The sequence below is a fragment of the Rhamphochromis sp. 'chilingali' genome, assembly GCF_963969265.1.
Source record: "Rhamphochromis sp. 'chilingali' genome assembly, chromosome: 5".
Lineage (NCBI taxonomy): Eukaryota > Metazoa > Chordata > Actinopteri > Cichliformes > Cichlidae > Rhamphochromis > Rhamphochromis sp. 'chilingali'.
The window spans coordinates 6,748,812-6,768,157 of record NC_137932.1 but is presented as its reverse complement, the minus strand read 5'-3'; the positions used below and the strand labels follow the sequence as shown (position 1 = coordinate 6,768,157).

Genomic DNA, 19,346 nt, shown 5'->3' with positions numbered 1-19,346 from the left:
TTTCTGTGATATTTTGAATAAATGATGTAAACTAATATTTAACTACTTCCTCTAAGCAGCTTTAGGAATCTAAACTACATGTTTCCATTGATCAGCTTTGCTGTAGTTCAGCTTCTCCAGTGGGAAGTAAAAATAGTTGGTAAAACTATGTAGTTACCCTCGCCACTGCCCAACATCCAAAGGCACCAATTTAATTATAATTTGATTTACTGACCCAACAATATACCCCAAGGATTTGGAATGGAGTCTATGTCTAACCATTAGCTTTACTGCCAACTGTCAAATGGCAAAATTCCCAGCTCCAGCTCTCTGCCAGAATACAAAGTGTTACTGGCTCAGAGTGTGACTTTCTACCAAACTTAATGGATACCTGTTTATGTGCTTTTTCCATATCCTCTGGCATTGAGAAAGGGAACCAATCAAATGGGGCAAGGTAAGGTAAGGTTCCTAATGTATGACTCCCTCCATCCTTCATTAATTCCATCTGTGAGGAAAGTGACTGATGTCAACTGTAAATGCTGGGCTCCCCCTGCTGGTTGTTACTATATTGCATCAGACAGAACCTGTATATTGCTTTGGGCTCACCTACTAAACAGGTGTTTGTCCACAGTAAGAGTAAGGGGTGAGCTGACCTGTCAGAATCTCTGGTATTTCTAGCCTGCCCAGGAACAAATGAAAAACATGAGAGGAGCAACAAAAAACACAAAATTTTAGTTTGACTGAATAATTCTTAGAAAAACCTTAATATGCATGGTTATTATATTTACAGTAACATAGTGGATCCATGTGTAGGTGAAGTGGTTGATACATGAACACATGAAAGATCACCGGTTTGAGACTATGAGGATACAGTCTAAATAAAGAAATACACAGTTTTTGTTACAAAGACCCATTATTTTAAAAACTTGCCTCCGTTTTTAATGAAGTAATAATGTACAACATAAAAAATGTCTACAAAGAAAAATACGATAAAATTACGCCACAAAAAATCTTCTGTTTTCCTGTGACCCATTTTGTCTGTTATGTTAAGGCTTAAATATTTTGTCAAACTCAGTCTATGGAGTTTCCTGAACAGAAAAACATAGAACAAACAAATTTTCATAAGTTGAGATTTTGAAAATAATTTGCACAAAATTCTTGCAGGAGGCCTTGTTTATAAACACACGAGATACAAAATATCTAAATGAGAATAAAACGAACAAAATTTAAGTTCATAGTTATGATCGCTACTGTGCGTTTGTGTTTGGCAAGGCCACCTACATAGGTGTGTGTGTGTGCTGTGAGGAGGAGGGGGAGGGCGAGGCGGCAGCGGTGGAGGATGAGAGTGTGGACGGAGGGGGCTGCGGGGTGGCGGAGGAGGAAGAGGCGGAGGAAGCGGAGGCAGCGCTGGCAGCTGAGGATGACGTCTCTATCTTGCTGCTGTGCGTGATGAAGCGCAGACGCAGCTTCATGGCAGGACGCAGAGTCATGATGATTTTCTCCACCTAGACAAAGCACAAAAAAGGTGGAAGGATAAAGGATGAGAAGTGAATACAGTGATGTAGACAGAGCTAAAAGCAGGAACTAAACAAGAAAGGCAATTAGGTTGTGTCAGAGAGGTGCTTTGTAATTACCAGTTAAGCATCACATCAGTATTTATCACATTTGCTTCTTTAGAATTACTGCACCAAAAACACAGCATATTGTGTCCTGTGGTGGCTTGGAACAAACCTGCTCTTATAAAGTCGGGCACGCCTCTGGGATTGCACCTCAGCTCAAACTAAAACGGCAAAAAAGTGATGAAAACCAGCCAAGAGATGAAGTCTCAGGATCGCCTCTCTACTTTTTGAAGATGATGAATTTCTTTAAGCGGTAACCTCCAGGTCACGCTGGTGAGGTTTGCAGCTGAGAGTGAACACTTGAAAATGAAAATTAGTGCCTCTGAGCCTTAGGCCGGGATTCTCAATTGGTCAAGAGTGGAGTGGCCACTCCTGATCAGGAGTAAGCTGTTGCTCCAAATGGAGGCGTTTAAGTATCTCTGGGATCTTGGTGTTTACAGAGAGAAGGTACTGGGTTCGAATCCATGACAGCCTTTCTGCTTGGAATCTGCAAGGTTTCTCTCAAGGTAGCCTGGCTTAAATGGTGTTTCTAAATTACCCACAGGTGAATGTGAGTTCAAATGGTTGTCTGTCTGTTAGTCTGGTGGCAGACTGATAACCTGTCCAGAGTGTATCCTCTCTTTCACACTGACACAGGATAGGCTCCAGGTCCCTTGCAACCCCTGGATGGATGGGTCTTGTTCACGAGAGAGGGGAACAGACTTGTGCAGTGTTGACATCCATGCAGAGGCTACCTGCTGTTGTGAAGCTGTACATCTACGGTCCTACCCTCACCTATGTCTGTGAGAACTGACCAAAAGAATAAGATTGCAGATATAAGCACCAGAAATGAACTCCATCCAAACGGTGTCTGAGCTCAGCCTTAGAGATTGCGAGGGACTCAAAGTAGAGCCGCCACTCCTCCACATCAAGAGGAGGAAGATTGAGGTTCGGGCATCTGATCAGGTGAGATATTTCTGGCATGTCCCACCAGAGGGAGGCTCCAAAGAAGACCCAGGACATGAAGGAGAGATTACATCTGACAGGTGGCTTGGAAACATTGCAAAAAGAGGGAGGTCTGGGCATCTGTGCCCATGTGACTCAGATCCAAATAAGCAACAAAAAAAATGAATGAGTGGATAAATGGAGATAAAAAAAAACAGCAACTGTGTTTTGAGGAGCAGCATGCACTCAGAATGTGTGTAAAAGCCACAGATTTCTTGTCAGTTGGTTTTCCCTGTTTTACATGATGATGGTTTCATCATCTTCTTACTGCAGATTTTAGGGTATCTATTATTCAAAGGGTAGCACACTTTTTAATCTCTGTGCACATAATTACACAGTCCTACTGGCATGTCATCATTTCTCCAAACAAATTATATTTAGAGACTTTCTGTTTGGATTTATTTGAATTTCTGCAGCAGTTCCGTTTTCTGGAAGCTTTCATCTGCAACATAATAGGTCAATTTTGTGCACAAATCTAAGCTGCAGTAGTATACGGTGGATAAAAAAAAAGCAGAAAACAGGGTAACCCTTGCCTCAGTCAGGCCTCTTATTCAAACCTGCAGGGAAATTTCCGTTAGCAAGCGTGATATTTACAGACAAACAATGCTGTATGCACGCCTTCGCAGTGCAATTAAACAAGGCAATGCTGATAACTGCACTGTATTTAGAGGGTAATATTTAGGGCTCATAAATAATATTAATATGGTTCTAGTGCAGTGGTATCAAACATAAGGCCTCGGGGACAGAATCCCCTGATGATGATGCTAATCCGGTCACTGGACAACTTTAGAAAATGTGAAGGAGTGCAAAGATTTTTAACTTTCAACTGTATTTTCATCATTTTTACAGCGTTTCCTATTGATAAAGACTGTTTCCCCACACTGGCAATAACAGATAAACAATTAAATGACAGGAACTTTCCTGTTCCTGTATCCACTATTAGCGAGTTCACAATAAATCAAAGCTTCCGTTGCTCGCATGCAGTTGGTCCAAAATGCCACAGCTTGTATTAACCAGTGCTCGCCCATCCTGGCCTCCTTCCGCTGGCTCCCTGTTTGTTTTAAGATTTTATTATTTGCTTTTAAAACCTTTCCTGGATGACCACGCGTGTACTGTCTGAGCTGCTGACCGCATATGTTCGCTCAAGATCGCTGAGGTACATGGACCATTTTTTCAGTAATCATCTCTTAATTATGGAATGATCTCCCTGCCCATCTTTTAGGATGATCTCCTCATTTTTAAAAAACTCAACACAAACTGGCTTTTAACTCACAACGACAGTGGTGTGTTCTTACTTTCAATATATTATTATTTTTATTGTTGTTGTTTTTTTATTGTTTCACTGATTGTGTGTGGTGTTTTGGTGCTTTGTACAGCACTTTGTCAAATTTGCATGTATAAAAAATGCCCTATAAATAAAACTGGATTGGATTGTTGTTGTGACACTGCTATGCTCCAAGGAACCGTCAAAAGCTCACCTGCTCCTTCACGCTGTCTCCAGTGTACATGTATTTAATGTGATACAGGAAATCGCAGATCGGGTCCATGTAGCTGAGATGCTGACAGTGTTTGTCAACTGCCTGCAGCATCTCATAGAAGGCAACACCAATCTGAAATAGCAACACAGAGCAAAATGTACAAAAATCCACCAGGAGAAAGACAAAACTAAATGATATCTTTCATGTAAGATAAACAGAACGTCTGAAGTGTACCTCCAACATGCAACGCGTCCTCTCTTGCTGGAAGCGCTGAAGGAACGGCCCCACCAGGTGATACACGTACAGCAGCTGGAACTCTGTCTTGACGACTGGCTTCAGAGTCTCTGACAGGAATCTACGCAAAGACACAGAAAGACATGAGGAGAGCAAAAAGAAACAGTCTTACAGGATAGAAACAAGGAGAGCGCCTCACTTGGGGATCAGAGACAGCTGTCCGATGGATGAGTGATGCCACACGGCGTGTGCTAATGCTAGCACGTAGCTGCAGTTCATTTCACTGTAGCTCTGGTGGCAGGCGGTGAAGTCAAGCAAGGCAAAGGGATAGCCTGTCCACTCTGTCTCCGATGTTAATGCCGGAGAGCTGATCACAGAAACGATGCGGTCGTGGAGAACGATCCAGTATGGTTCCTGAAGAGGAGATCACAGGTTGTCACGGCGACAAAATCTGAACATCAGTTTATGGTGAAAGCTGAAAGTCAGAGTATTTTTCTTACTGGAAGTGCAGTGATCACAAGTCCAATGGCATTCATCCAGGCAGTGATGTTCTCTCTGGGGACCAGAGGCTGACTAAAAGGTGAAAGGAGAAGATGATTTTAGGGATCATTAAAATATTCTGCATACACTACAGAACACTATTAATTCCAAAAAGATGCCATTTAAGCCTAATGAGACCCATAAACTTTACAGTGATTGCACATGGCTTGCTTACTGCACCTTTTCAACACAACATTAAGCAAAGCGTTTCCCACATCTTTTCCTGGCACGGCCAAAGCCATCAGCTCCACACAGGTGACGTGCAGGGCGTGGGCCGCAGGGTTGGGGAACTCGTTGAACCTCCAGTCACAGTTGGGAAAAGGACCCGGTGACTTTCCCGCCATGGGTGAGGTAAAAGCTAAGGAGGATAAACAATCACCAGAGGAGAAAACAGCCTTCATGGAAGCACGGATGTTTTACTTGTTCCACTTTTAATTAAACGCATATTGTTTTCGTGGAGCACACGAACCCCATCCAACCGATTTTATCTTGTTTTTAATAACTCTTTTCTACTTTAACAACCCCCGAGGCTGCAATAAAATGAGCTTAGATGGATTAATAAATACAATCCCTCTTTAAAGCTATTAAGGGAGACAAGAACTCACAGCGGTAAGGTAAATATACTTTCCAGCAGCCCAAAAGACCAATGACTTTCCATGACCAGACATTGGTCTTTTGTTGTTAAGAGTGATAGATTAATGAAGGATATTGTCCACAAGGCGTCCAATCAGCTTGCAGTAGTAGGTGTCATCAGGGATCCACACGTTTTCTTCACGGGCATTCATGCCAAACCTCAGATAGGTTTCGCTGAGACACCAGCCTGGAGTGCGGTTGTCCTGCAAAATAAAACGTTACACTGATATCAATAATTGCGCATTAGCTATTCAGATACATGAATTAATGAATGTGTCTTCTCTGTTTACCTTCAGTGAAGACATGATGGCATGAACCAGTTTTCTCTTGAGGTTGGTTCTGTCTCTCAGGTGTCTCTCATAGTAGTGAAGGGTGTTGTACAGGTAGGTCACAGGGCGATCTGCAAAGAAACGCAGCGGTAAATACAAATCCCCAATTAATGGCAAAGTTCACCTTCCCTTTTTTATCCCAAAAAGCTGATTCTGATAAGTGGATGACTGGAGAAGTTACTTAGATGAGTGATGAAACATTTCTCCCACTGAATGAGCTGCCTGGGATTTCCTGTTTCAGAATGCGTTAAGACGTCCTAGTGAATCCAACTCCCCTCATCTTGGACCTGCACAGTCCTCCTCGTAGCCCTACTCACCGTGGAACTTGTACAGCCCTCCCAGATGATCCAGCAGCGTCTCCAGAGACTTGGAGACAGGAAGGAGCTCCAGGAAGCGGTGGATGACAATGTCAAAAACGGGCAGAAAGCGCAGACACACATTCCCAAAGTAGATTGGCAGGTACTGAGGCTGGAGCTGCATGGGAGGGTTGACTTGGTCTGCGAGACCCTCAAAGTACAACTTCTCTGGGTATTTCTGGAAGAAATGGTCATTTTAAAACAGATTTGATTTAATTTCTACATTTAACTTGACTTTTTGAGATGTCTCACAGTTGTGGAACTAACTTTTAATGGAACGTGTTCTGTCGCACGTATACCTTGTGGTAGCTCATGTGTTTGCTGTGCCAGTCGTTCTGCAGCCAGTGCTCGGGAGCATTCTCCTTGACAAAATCGTTGACTCGGTTTCTGAAGTCATTGGGCTTCAGCAGCAGCAGCTGGATTATGAAGTAGCAAACCTGAGCCTCGTTTCCCTCGTGGCTACGCATCGCCTGAAGGCAGAGACATGGACCCTTATCGTATTGCAGCATGGGCAAAGAAAAAGTGTAGAATCAATGATGTCTTTGTTACAGTATATAATCCTGTAGTTCTCCGTCTGTCCTCACCAGGCACAGAATGAGTCTATCCAGCGTGACTATGTTGTATTTCCAGACCATGTCATTGAGTATTTCAATGCACTTGTTAAGCTGCTGCCCGCCAGCTGACGTTGAGAACTCATAGACGAGGAAGTCGGCAAATGTGCGCACGTGAGCCACCAGTGCACGTGCTCCAATACGTTCCAAGACCCTGAGGGACCAAAAAAGAAATGGAAAACCCCCCACAAAAAACAGCAGTTAGCTCATCATCCCACAATAAGGCAGCTTTCTCCCTCGGGATCAATTAGTCACAGATGCTGTGTAGGACCCACCCCCGCCTTCCTGGTTAATTGATGTAAAATGTTAAATTTAAAATGCCTCAACAACAGAGATGAGATGCATCATTAACACAGGGTTCATTAAAATACACTCAGCAGTGTCTTTAATAGTGAGTGTAACCTGGAAACATAAACAAGTAATATTCTCGCTGATCACAGCTTTGGATTATTTAATTAAGTATTTCTTTTTTCCCCCGCTGCGCTCTACTTTTTATATACATGTGGAAGCTTAACTCATGTATAACAAACCTAAAGCCTATTTGGTTTATATGGTCCATCTCCAGCAGCATCTTCCACAGCAGACAGAGGAACAGTGGAGGTGAGCCCTGCATGGAGAAGTGGGTGATGATGTCATTCTCATTGGCCATCGACTTCCACTTCCTGTACTCCTCCTCGACGTTCTTCTTCAGATTGAAGCGCGACTCCTGAGGAACGTTGTTCTGCTTGAAAAACGCCTGAAGCAAAAACAGAGGTCCAGGAGTCACTACAGCAAGATTCAGACGTTTTATTTGACAGAGAAAAACAACAATAAACCACAATTATTACTTGAATATTTTGCATAACATAATATCTGCACCTGTAGTGGTGCAGGGAAGCAGGATAGCGTGTGTGAGGCCCAGTTATGAGGCGTAAAACTCATGATTGTCTGCAGGATGTCCTTACACCAAGTGCCCTGGATGGAGTCAGACCCTGTGAAGAAATCTGCACATACAGGAAGCAGGTGACAAATAAAACGAGACGGATTTCAGTCAAACACGATGATTAGAAGTGAAGCAAAAAGCGAAACAATGGCTAAAATGAAGCGGGCAGCAAAAAAAAACAAACCCAAAACAACCCTGCAAATGAGGCTTCAAAAACTGAGTGAGTACCGGTGACGTGTGTGGCTCTGGCCAGAGTGAGAATCAGGGCGCGATTCAGCTCTTCGGATTCGGCTGACAAAACTGTCTTTGGGTCATTGAGGAAGCGGGTGAACTGCGGCTGCACCTCCGAGCTCCCCAAAGCTGTGATCAGGCGCAGAGCTGTGCTCTCAACACTTCAGGACAAAGACAGAAAGAGGAATGATGACTCTTTTTCACTACATCATAATCCTGATGAACATTTTTTTGTGCTTAATTTGTTTCTCAGTTGAGTTGGACAACATGAGAACATGTTGTGTGGGACTTTTCTGTCTTCCACAGTTAGTTTACCTGAGTAAATAATTAGAATTAAGCAAATAACTATTTCAAACAGAAGGACTTAAAAGAATAACTTTCAAGTTTCAGATCATTTTCACTTCATGGTAGGAACATCACAAATTTCAAGTTCAAAGGCAATAAAGTGCATTAAAAGAGCACACAACACTCACGCTGCATTTTAGTATTTGTTTTGATTTAATCTTTCGACTTCAAAAAGCAACAAAATGTGGAATTTTGCTTTAAATTTCTAATATTAGCAGGAACTAGCTATATGCGACACATGCTTCTACATTACCACAGATGTAGCTGGTTCTGGTTGGTCTGTGGCACAGCAGCCAAGCTGTGCAGGTGACTCAGCAGCTGGACTCTGTAGTGTGGCTGGATGTGATGCATCCTGTAACTGAACATCTCCAGTAATGTGTGAAGGATTCCCCACGCGTGAGACTTGAACACGTTGGGCAACAACTGACCTGGACAGACAAGAGTGTTTCTCATTATTTAAAACGTTTCTGGAGCTCCAAAGAGAATAAATAATAATGTAACTGTGTCCCAGTAAACTGTAACACTTGCAAATTTTACTAGCTCAATATATCGATAGTACTGCAAAACCCCATAATGAAACAGTATCATGTAAATAAACCTGCTTCCTCAGTAAATGTCATTAAAATGTTCATGATACTATAAATATAGAGATTAATAACACTATTCTGAAGCCTGACACATTCAGACGGCTTTATGTCGGCTATTTGCAGAGCTGGGAAGTAATGAAGTACAAATACTTCATACTTTACTTAAGTAGAATTTTCATGTATCTGTACTTTACCTGAGCATTTATTTTTCAGGCAACTTTTTACTTTTACAAATATCTGTACATTCTTCTCTTTACATTTTTACAACGGTTCAACTTGGGAGTTGGAAGTTGGCCTAAAGGAGTGCAGGTGTCCATATGCTATGTTTGCAGTACTTCAGAATCTAGCATCTAGCTATCTCTACAGAAGTATGACGTGACAATCCCAAACAACTATTAGTCGTTAAGAAGTAAAATGATCTCCTCCTCAAATAAAATAACAGTTCATACATCTACAATTCAACATAGTGCAAACTTTAAGTGAGTTTTAAAAATAGACTCACTGATGAATCCTTTGATGCCCAGGGACTCAATTTCCATGTAGACCAACAATCTGCTGTACGTCTCTACCAATGCAGGGGCAAGAGCAATGCTGGACTTGGCATGGGCCAATTTGATGACACGCGTGGCAATACTGTGGATCAGACTGGAGACCGGAGGGCAGGCTATCAGGGATTTGAAGTAGAAGAAATTAATTAAAACATTCTCTGTGTTTTACTCATTTACCTCATCTTTGCATGCACAGTGAGCGAATCCAGCAGATTCATGGGCAGCGGAGTGACCGATCCCGAAGCCATACAGTTGGTGCCGGGAAGGTTGATCCTCATGGATCCATTTCCATAGATGGTCTCAACCAGGACGCCCATTGGCAGAGTGAAGCACTCCGAGTTGGTGCTATAGGCGTTACACAGCAGGGCGATCTTATAGTCGGACATGCCCAGGGTCTTGTTACGCAGCGACTGCTGAAGAAATCTAAAGAAAGAAGGGGAAAAGCAGTGGACAGAGAGCCGCAAAGGATGTTTGTCATTTTATGAATTCTGGGCGACATTAGCAATTAACCAGGTATGCCCTGTTTAGGGAAAATTATGACTTTTGAAGTATTTATTATCGCTAAATGCATATCTTTGTGAAAGACATACTCATGGTGCAGCTTCAGAGAGTGCGGTATGGGTATCTGCAGTTTGGAGTTGTCGTTCTGAGCTTTGCGGTTCAAATGGATCCAGATGCAGGTCATAGCGAACGAATGGGTCGACTGGGGTTTGTTAATGTCAGGAACTGGAATGCACTGAAGAGGAACAGAAAGCGATGGTGACACTCATACCACAAGCAATATTAGTCTATTGTACCACCCCAGTAAAATATTAGAATGATGAATATTTAAAACATAGATCTAATAAAAAAACAAGACAAAAACAAGATAAAAATGGGACAGTACAAGTTGCAATAACTTGTACCTCTTTTTCTGGGTAAAGCAGGTCAAAAAGCTTCATGACAGGCAGGAAGTCAGCTAAGGCGTTCTTCTGAATGCTTCCTGATATGAACTGAAGCAGGACCCACATAAGATGATCTCTCCCTTTAATGAGACCTCTACCTGCAAGCTGATGAGAACAAATAAGGGAAAAGAGAAAATAAATCATTAAAAACACATATACACAGAATTTAATCTGCTTCATTTTATTTTTTCCTTGTTAGTAACATGTTGTTAAACATATTTAATAAATGTTATGACACGTGCTACAACTCACTCCATTGCATACATTTAAACACGTCTCAAAAGCTTGAAAAAGGCAACTGAGCTTCTTAAAGTTTGGGAAGATGTTTCACCTCTCATCCAAGAGGCTTCCCCAGTTCACTGTAAACACATGTATTACACTCATGCCCCTAACTGACTGTAAACATGCTGTAAATGTTTTTCTTTTTCTCTCCTCATACCTTTTGGTGTAGCGACAGCACCATGTGAGGGAAACTTGCAAACTGAAACAACACAAAGAAGATGAGCTGGGAGGAGAGGTGCTGCCACAGCAGCTGACTAGTTCCTCCGATATCGGCGTCAAAGTGTTCCTCAGTCTCAGAGCGCTCCATGGCGTACACCACCAGGTCCACCAGCTGCTCTTCCAGCACCGGGCAACGCTGCTTATGCTGGGAGGGGAGGTGTGTTACAGGATAAAGAAAACGGTGAGAAGAAGGGAGGAAAAAAGCCAAAGGAGACAAAAAGAAGTGGAGTTAAGAAGAGAGGAAAGGAAGGTCGGATTGAAGGAAGAAAGACAGAAAGATAGACATAGGAGAGAATAAAAATAAAATCTTTAATAAATTACTTCACATTCAAACATTTTTGTTGACAGTTATTCCAGATACTGTTAAAAAGATCACTGCGTGCAGGACAGCATCTCCTTCTTGTGTTGTCACAATGGACTGTAGCCATATTCCAGTATTTACCCATATCCCTTAATATTCTGGTCCTCAGCTTGTGTTACTATACAGAAAAGAAGATGTGTTTTGGTCTTCTGTGAAATCTTTTACAGCTCTAATACATACAAAAGATTTAAAATAAGGGGTTTCATTCCATATGTGAAACAGTCACAAGGTTCACAAGCTCAGAAGTAGCTGTTATATCAGAAGATTCAGAAACGGATAGACGCTAAAGCTAACTAGTTTGCCAAATAAGCCCATAATTTTCCTTTTTAATATAATTATATTATAGTCTGAGCAAACATATAGAAAGAATATTGGCCAGGATATCCATACTAGAATTTTTAACACTTCAAAATCTGTACTGGCTCCAGTATATCCCATGCTCTATCATGAAGAATTAAAAAAATGCATCTATTTAAAAGACGGGTGGGATAAAAAGAAAAAAAAGGAAAAGAAATGGAGGATTAGTGGAAATGAGAGGGTTTTTAAATCTTTTTATTTTTCCATCTAATAAGGGTTAATAATGATAATAATAATAATAATGATAATAATAATAATAATAATATTACAGGCTTCACTTACAATCCACACAGCCCCTGTTCTACTGTATGAGGTAGCTGATATTTCATGTCGCTGGGTCTGTTATTTAATTTAAAAAGAACTATGATTTCATAAAAAAAGCTGCACACTTTCCTGACATATGGCCTTCACATTTGTTCCATCTTCTACATGTAAAAAGGCAAAATTAGAGCAGAAGGAGTGAGGATCTCTGCAGCGCAGGCATTGACATTCATGTCAGGCCTCTTAACAGAGCCCTTCTTACACTGAGACACGAGGGACTGAACAGCACAGCACGAACAGGTCAGGTACGGCACTAAAAGGCACAGCATAAAACAGCAAACCAGCCACTGAAACACATTCCCACATGCAGACTAACAGGTCTGGGAAGGGACAAAGGTGTGAGTGGGAGGAAGAAGAGTAGCTGTGAAAATGACCATCCGAATTTTCTTTGCTTTGGCCTTCGGCACAGCTTCTCTTCCACCGCAGGCAAACACACACATGCTCACAGAATGAGAGAGAAAAGGGCAACAAACAGATAGAAGAAAAAGAGTAAGAGAGAGATCCACAGGCATATCTGTTGTCTACAAATAAATCATGTACACAGATCACCCAGTGATATATTTAAAAACCAGCAATATAACCAGCAGCTAGTTTATACTGTAACTGATCAACAGCCTGACTAATGGGAACCTTTTTTTCTTCTTCTTTAAATTCTAACCCATCATGCACCAGCACAATGTAATGAAATTGCATTTTCAGGAAGATATATTCAGGTAGCATCTTATTTATTAACATAACGCCCGTAATTAAAATGTTCCACTGACCTGCTGACAATAACCACAAACTATGCAAATGCAATAAAGCACTGCGGTCCTCACGGGCCACCCCCTTATTTAATTATTTTGACCTGTAACAAAAATCCAGTCCATCTCAAACCTGAAAAGAACTATTTGGTTTATGAGCCGCTTTACGGTGGCTCAGAGAGGTCAAACGCATTGCAACTTAAGAAAGTACGCCGCAGAAGCACACAAATCATAATGGAAAGAGAAAAAACTAAACAAACAAACATAAAAGAAATCACACACAGAAGTGTTTTTTGGGGAGACAAAAACCAAAACATGCAAACGACTGCACTGAGACCTACTTACAAGAAGCTGAGGAGAAAAAGTTGCAGGTAATGTGTGTTTTAATAACGTGGTTTGTATAATACTGTAGATACATGTTTGCTATTAGCCATTTACTGTTAGCTTGTCATTTCCACGGCTCTTCCGTCACATTATCGTGTCCCCCAAAGACACTTTCATTGTGTTTCTTCTTTTTTTGCAAAGCGTTGTGAGATTTTGTTCTATTTCTGTTGTTTTTTGTGTGCTTTTACAGTATTTTTCTCTATTTTCATCCATCCGTCCATTTTCTTCCACTTATCCAACTCAGGGTCATGGGGTGAGAGACCCTACACCCAGGACAGGTCACAAACCACTGACATCTATGGACCGTTTATATACAGTAATTGACCTAACCTCACTAAGTCTGTGGGAGGAACCCAGACATAACCCACACAAACACGGGGAGAACAAGCAAGGCCTACATAGAACAGCCCCGGCATGATGGGGGTTCAAACCCAGGACCTTCTTGCTTTGAGGCAACTGTGCTAGCCATCGCACTAACCAGTTTTTTTCCCTATTTCCATTGTTTTACTTAACCTAGCTTGTGTTTTGTGTGCTAAACCTGGTGTTTTCCAAAGTTACAGTTTATTTGACCTTCCAGAGTCACCTTACAGCTTTTACTGGAAAGGAATAAGGTGAATGTAAGCAATACAAATTAGAGCCACTTTATCATTTTTGACTAATGCAATCCAGTTTGCTATCACAGTGCAGTAGCATTATTTAAGAGCTATCAACTTAAAATGCAGACTGGACTATAATTAAACAAAGCATAGCCAGCCTGCCTTTTATTTATGTAAAAAGTAATAAAGTTATGATAAGTTAACCTGTGAGGTGCCTAATATTTTGCTTGTCTACTTGTAGGTACAGCACAATGTTTCTGCGCTTGCTGTGGCACACACTAACCTTTCTGTTTGGGTCTGTAGTCTGCTGTAGTCACTGTCTGCCACATGGCTAGCTATTGCTTGATTTGCAAGCTTGCTCTTGGCTAACAAATATAACAATAACAAATTGCATTAATCACCAAAGACAAGAGCACCGCTTAGTCAAAATAGTTCAGTGTTGCCCCCGGTCAGCACAACAGAAAGCAGCAGCAGGTCCGACACGGGAGGACCTTGCTAACAACAGGCAAGCACCAGACTACATCCATACATGCAGTGCAGCAGGACTTGAAATGTCAACAGCAGGGTTTAAAGTCAGAAATAATTAAGGTCAACTTGTTAGCTGGGACTACATTTGCTCTTTTGCGGCTCAGAGGAGCTGCAGCTCTCTTAGTCTGGACTGTATCCGTATGATCAGTGTCAGTTAGCTCAGCTGACATTAGGATTGCTAACTAAAAATGTTAATCAACTGCGTCTGTTGGGCCACAATGAGGCAAAGTTGAGGAGTACTCATTAATAAGTAAATAGAATTATGCAGAAACATGCTAAGCACAAATCCAAGTACTAAGCATTACTGAGAAACTTGGAGCTTGAAAGCTTTCAGCTGACTGACAACCCCCAATATAAGAGGCTTAGTGGTAATCATGGCTAATCACAGACCTATTTTTCATCTATTTGTCATTAAGCATTAATTTAACTAAGCCTAAATAATTATAATCAAGGTGCTTCTTTTTTTTTGCCAAGATCATATATACTGAATATTAACAGAAAATATCAAGGAGGATACAAAAAAGATAAGGTAAGGTAGAGATAAGGTGTGCAGGTGTGATGCAAAGCAAACAGGCATTATTAAAAAATGTACACAGCGACCTGTTAATTGAACAAGTCATGTGCAGTTAATGACTCAAAGTCTCCCTGGCTTCCCATTAAACTAACTGCTTTTTCTGGTAATCTTTAATATCTCCCTAACAGTGCACCTGTCAAATATTTATTTAACCACACCAGTCTACCATTTATGGAGCCCTGCTGTGTCCATCTCAAGCTCTGTCATGTTTCCCTTTTGTTCCACTTCAAGTTTTCTTCATTTCTCCAGTTTCAGGTCGTCAGTGTGCCTAAAAAAAAAGCTAAGCGTCCAATGAGCTGGTTAGTTGGGTCGGTCAGGCAACCAGGAAGAGGACATACCTGGGCAATGTTCAGAGTCTAGAGAGCGCATGGCAGAGAGACAGACAAATACAACACACAGCCAGAGGACAAAAGAGAGAGAAAAGGAAGAGAAACAAAGAAAGAGGATGAAACGGAGAGAGGAGGGGGGGCGAGGGAAGGAGAGACAGAAAAGAAAGTGGTGACTAAGGTAGCTAGGTTGTTTACTGTCTGTTCAGCACAGTTAGTTTCAACTCAGCCAATTCAGATATATAAACCAGATTCTGGGTTATTTACTCCAAGTCAAAATATAAAGAAATATCCATATACAGCGTTGATTATAGCTTTGTGTTAACAATCCAAGGAGCCCGGAAGAAAAGCGACTGGACTTCTTTAAGTTTCTTGAAGAAGCTTCGTCTTCAAGAAACTTAAAGTAGTCCAGTTGCTTTTCTTTTTAAGCTCCTTATATTGCCATGACCGGGATAACTGAGAACCTACACAGAAATATTTGTGATAATGCCAAACTGTCTGGATTCAATGACAGCTTGACACACTGTGTGGATGTTTGTGCTAAGTGAACTGGGCTGAGCTGAAACTGCATGAACCCAACAGGGCAAACTGACACCAGTGCATTATGGGCCAAGCTCACAGCGTTGCTTTACATTTGTTCTTATATAGGTGTGTTATAAGGACTACAAGGGAAACAAGGTAAGAGAGGTGTGACGGGAGAAGGATATAAGGAGGGTGGCAAAGAAAAGTGAAGAACCCGTGCCGAATTACAACGCAAAGAAAAGATCATGGAGGATAAGGGAAACAGCAAGAGCAGGAGCAGATAAAAGATGGTAAGATGAAAATAACGGGGGCAGGAAATGTGGGGGCATTTGGAGGTCTTGATATGGAGGCAAAGGGAAAAATACAAAAGAAGATGAGGTTGTTTTACCTGCTTGTTGAGCCCCAACATGTTGCACACCATCTCTCTTGAATAAGGCTGTTCTAGTACATAGCGTAGCAACCCTGTCTGTGGCTCAAAAAGGTCCTATATGATAACACACAAATCACAATCAAACTTCTGTACGTCTAAAGGTGTGCGTGGTGTATAAGTCCAGCGCGTTTGTTACCTTGTCAAACGGCAGCATGCCTCTCAGAGGGAAGCGAAGAGTGCTGGGGTCTAATTTCCAGGAATTACAGATAGCACCGCTGTTATTCACCACTGGCAACAGACTGCATCGTCCTGTGAGGACACACGGACGCAACAAATGATTGTACATACCAGACTGACTACATGAGATAAATAACTACAAACTGTCTTTTTAGTTTTCATTCACTTTCTAGTGACTGTCCTATTAATAATAATAACACTTCAAATGATAAGCGGCATATTTAAATCTCCAGGAATCCATAAAAGGAGAAGCAACCAGTTCCTCTTACCACAGATAGAGTTGATCCGGGCTGTGGGTCTAAAACTATCCACAAAGTCTGATATCAAACTGCCCAAAAGCTGAAAATGCACAGACATGATAAGGAATTCACAAATAAAAATTCAGACTATATAGTGTTACATATAATGTTACACATAGCTACACAAACACTCACCCAGTGTGAGAGCTGCCCCTCTGGATAAAGTTTTCTAATTTCTGTGATAGCAAAGTAGGCTGGAAGGAGACAGGCGTTTCTGTCCAGGATATATTCTACCACCTGCAACATGCATAAATATAAGTAAACCTAAAAAGTATTCAAATAAACCATCAAAAATGACATATAATTCATTTTAAAGGTATAAAGATGGGTACCTCTCTGGCAGCCAAAAGCTGCTGGACTATAGCTGAGCTGACAGTGGTAGGAATAGTTTGAATTTTATCCAGCACAGCTTTCAACAGGTCCCGAACACCCTGACGCAACAAGTATAAAAGAATTCATGAACAAGTGTCTCACGTGGAAAGCTTAAAACGACTTTAAAACGTATGACACATTGTAGGATATTCTTCTAAAAGCCAGAGATCCCTGTTTAGCAGCAGTCAACAAAAATAAAACCACTGAAAATCAAAACAAAAAAGCACAAACAATCGAAGAATTGAAGAAACGAATTGGAAGAATCGATCCAGATGTGTCTGTGTGCTAGAAGTTTCGTGTCAGAGACCTTGTAGTCCACTCCCCCGATGATCTTGCGGATCAGCTTGAAAGTTAATGCCCACAACTGTGTTCTCTCCCACTCCAAACTGTCTGAGCTTATTAAGGCCACGCACACCATCCTAAAGATACGAAGATTAATGATTTAGACAAATAACATCAAACATAATAAATACAGTTAAAAACAACTCATTATTGGGATGTCATAAAACAGATAAATTAAATATAATAAATTAATATATGGAAATATTATAAATCATTCTTTGAACCCATTTTACTTCTTTAGGCGTCAAATAATCTCACACTATATGTATGTGTGTACCTGGGTGGTAAAAGACTGGTCTCCACAGCCATTGCCAGACAGTCGTAGAGGAAGGAGATCCTCTTGGGGCTGTGCTGACTGTGTATAAAGCGCACAATCCATTGCACACACTGTTCATGAGACTCCTGCAGAAAGACATTGGAGCAACTGAGAAATCTCAGCCATGTAGGTGTGAGCAAGTGGGAGTGTATGTGTGTGTGTAAAAACCTGTGGCAGGGTTCCCCAGTACTGTCTGAAGGCTCCAAGACAACTGATCAGCTTAGTCCTCTCATCCTCTGGAGTGTCCATAAACATCCTAAAAACACACTTCTTAATTTTAGCATTTAATTTTGCTCCATACATTTTAATATACACACACCGGCCACTCTGTTAGCCACATCTTTTCAATACAGTTATCTAATCAATCGATCACACAACATCACCTAACTGCCTTTAGGCATGTGGACATGGTCAAGAAGACCTAGTTAAGTTCAAACTAAGCATAAGAATGGGGAAGAAAGGTGATTTAAGTGACTTTGAACATGGCATGGTTGTAGGTGCTAAACAGGTTGGTCTGATTATTTCAGAAACTGATGATCTGCTGGGAATTTCCCCACATATACATCTCTAGGGTTTTCAGAGAATGGTCCAGAAAAGAGAGAAAAGGCAGCAAGCAGCAGTTCTCTGGTGGAAAATGCCTTGTTGAGGTCACAGGACAATGGCCAGATTGCTTTGAGGTGCTGGGAACAAAAAAGCAACTCCGATAAACACAACCCCCCTATTCAGAAGAGCCTCTCTGAACACAACATGTCAAACCCCGAGGCAGATGGACTACAGCGGCTGAGGAACATAATGGATGCCGGTAATGTAAAATAAGAACAGGCCACTGAAGCAAAGCAGGATAACACAGCATGTCTTAAAATTCAAATTACATCAAACTAGTTTCTCGAACATGACAATGAGTTCAATGTACTCAAATGATCTCCACAGTCACCAGATCTCAATCCAGCAGAACACTTTTGGGGTGTGGTGAAACAGGAGATTCACATCATGGATGGAGCAGCCAACAAATCTGCAGCAACTGTGTGATGCTGTCATGTCAATGTGGACCAGAATCTCTGAGAAATGTTTCCAGCACCTAACAAAGTGGCCTGTGAGTCTTACTGCTGAAACATCCAGCAGCACTACCAGTGTGCAGTAACTTAACATTACACCTTTTAAAGCTAATAACAATGCAATTGCAAATATCGGGCGTTATTAACATGAATTCAGAGCAGCCTTACCCAGCAAAGGCCTCTTCTATCATCTCAGTTTTCTAAGAAAAGAAGGAGAAAATAAAAATACATTAACGTAAGTGAAGATTTGTGATATTAACGGTGCACCCATAGCTGTTAATTCTCATGTTGGGGACATAAAGTAAAAACACCATCTGGTTATATTTAGGACTGCTCATTTGCAATCCAAAGTAAGTTCAGTAAATAGAAAATACTACTACAGTTATCTGACATGCTAACTAATGTTAGCTCGGCTGACACTCAGTAAACAAAGGTGCAAGTTACCACAACATCTTCAAAGATGCTCTGAAGCTGTGTTTCCATCGAAAGCGCCATGTTTGCAACCAAAAGACAATTATTCAACGAACCATCCCAGAATTCAAACCCGTTACTCCTCTACGGGAGCACAGACGATAACCACCCCATCTAGCTAAATGCTAAAAGGAAGCAGAATGAAAGCGGCCGCATGAGAAGCGCGATGGCAAAAACAATCCGGGCGTGCAACGGAAACACAAGTGGGACAGTTCCGCCCCATTGTTTCTTTGCTTAATTATTATTATTAGAAATTGTAATTCTCATACGTCAGTAATTTGCAAATAATAAAGTTACACATTAATAATATTTTTTTCCAAATATTTATCAC

General features: G+C 41.3%; 1 protein-coding gene across 1 annotated transcript; it reads right to left on the bottom strand.

Annotated features, from left to right (window-relative positions):
* Positions 1-1,098: 1,098 nt before the first annotated feature.
* med23 (mediator complex subunit 23) lies at positions 1,099-19,167 on the bottom strand. Its single transcript, XM_080882934.1, has 30 exons — positions 18,989-19,167; positions 18,713-18,744; positions 17,658-17,745; positions 17,451-17,575; positions 17,139-17,250; positions 16,792-16,890; positions 16,595-16,696; positions 16,430-16,499; positions 16,120-16,232; positions 15,942-16,037; positions 10,780-10,986; positions 10,302-10,445; positions 9,987-10,132; positions 9,574-9,819; positions 9,351-9,493; positions 8,515-8,689; positions 7,914-8,077; positions 7,622-7,746; positions 7,294-7,499; positions 6,737-6,917; positions 6,452-6,622; positions 6,114-6,330; positions 5,758-5,867; positions 5,544-5,670; positions 5,015-5,180; positions 4,795-4,867; positions 4,494-4,708; positions 4,295-4,415; positions 4,061-4,192; positions 1,099-1,484 (listed from the first exon to the last, which is right to left on the bottom strand). The coding sequence occupies exons 1-30, from the start codon at positions 19,037-19,039 to the stop codon at positions 1,257-1,259; spliced, it is 4,185 nt and encodes a 1,394-aa protein (XP_080739060.1). The 5' UTR covers positions 19,040-19,167; the 3' UTR covers positions 1,099-1,256.
* Positions 19,168-19,346: the final 179 nt, after the last annotated feature.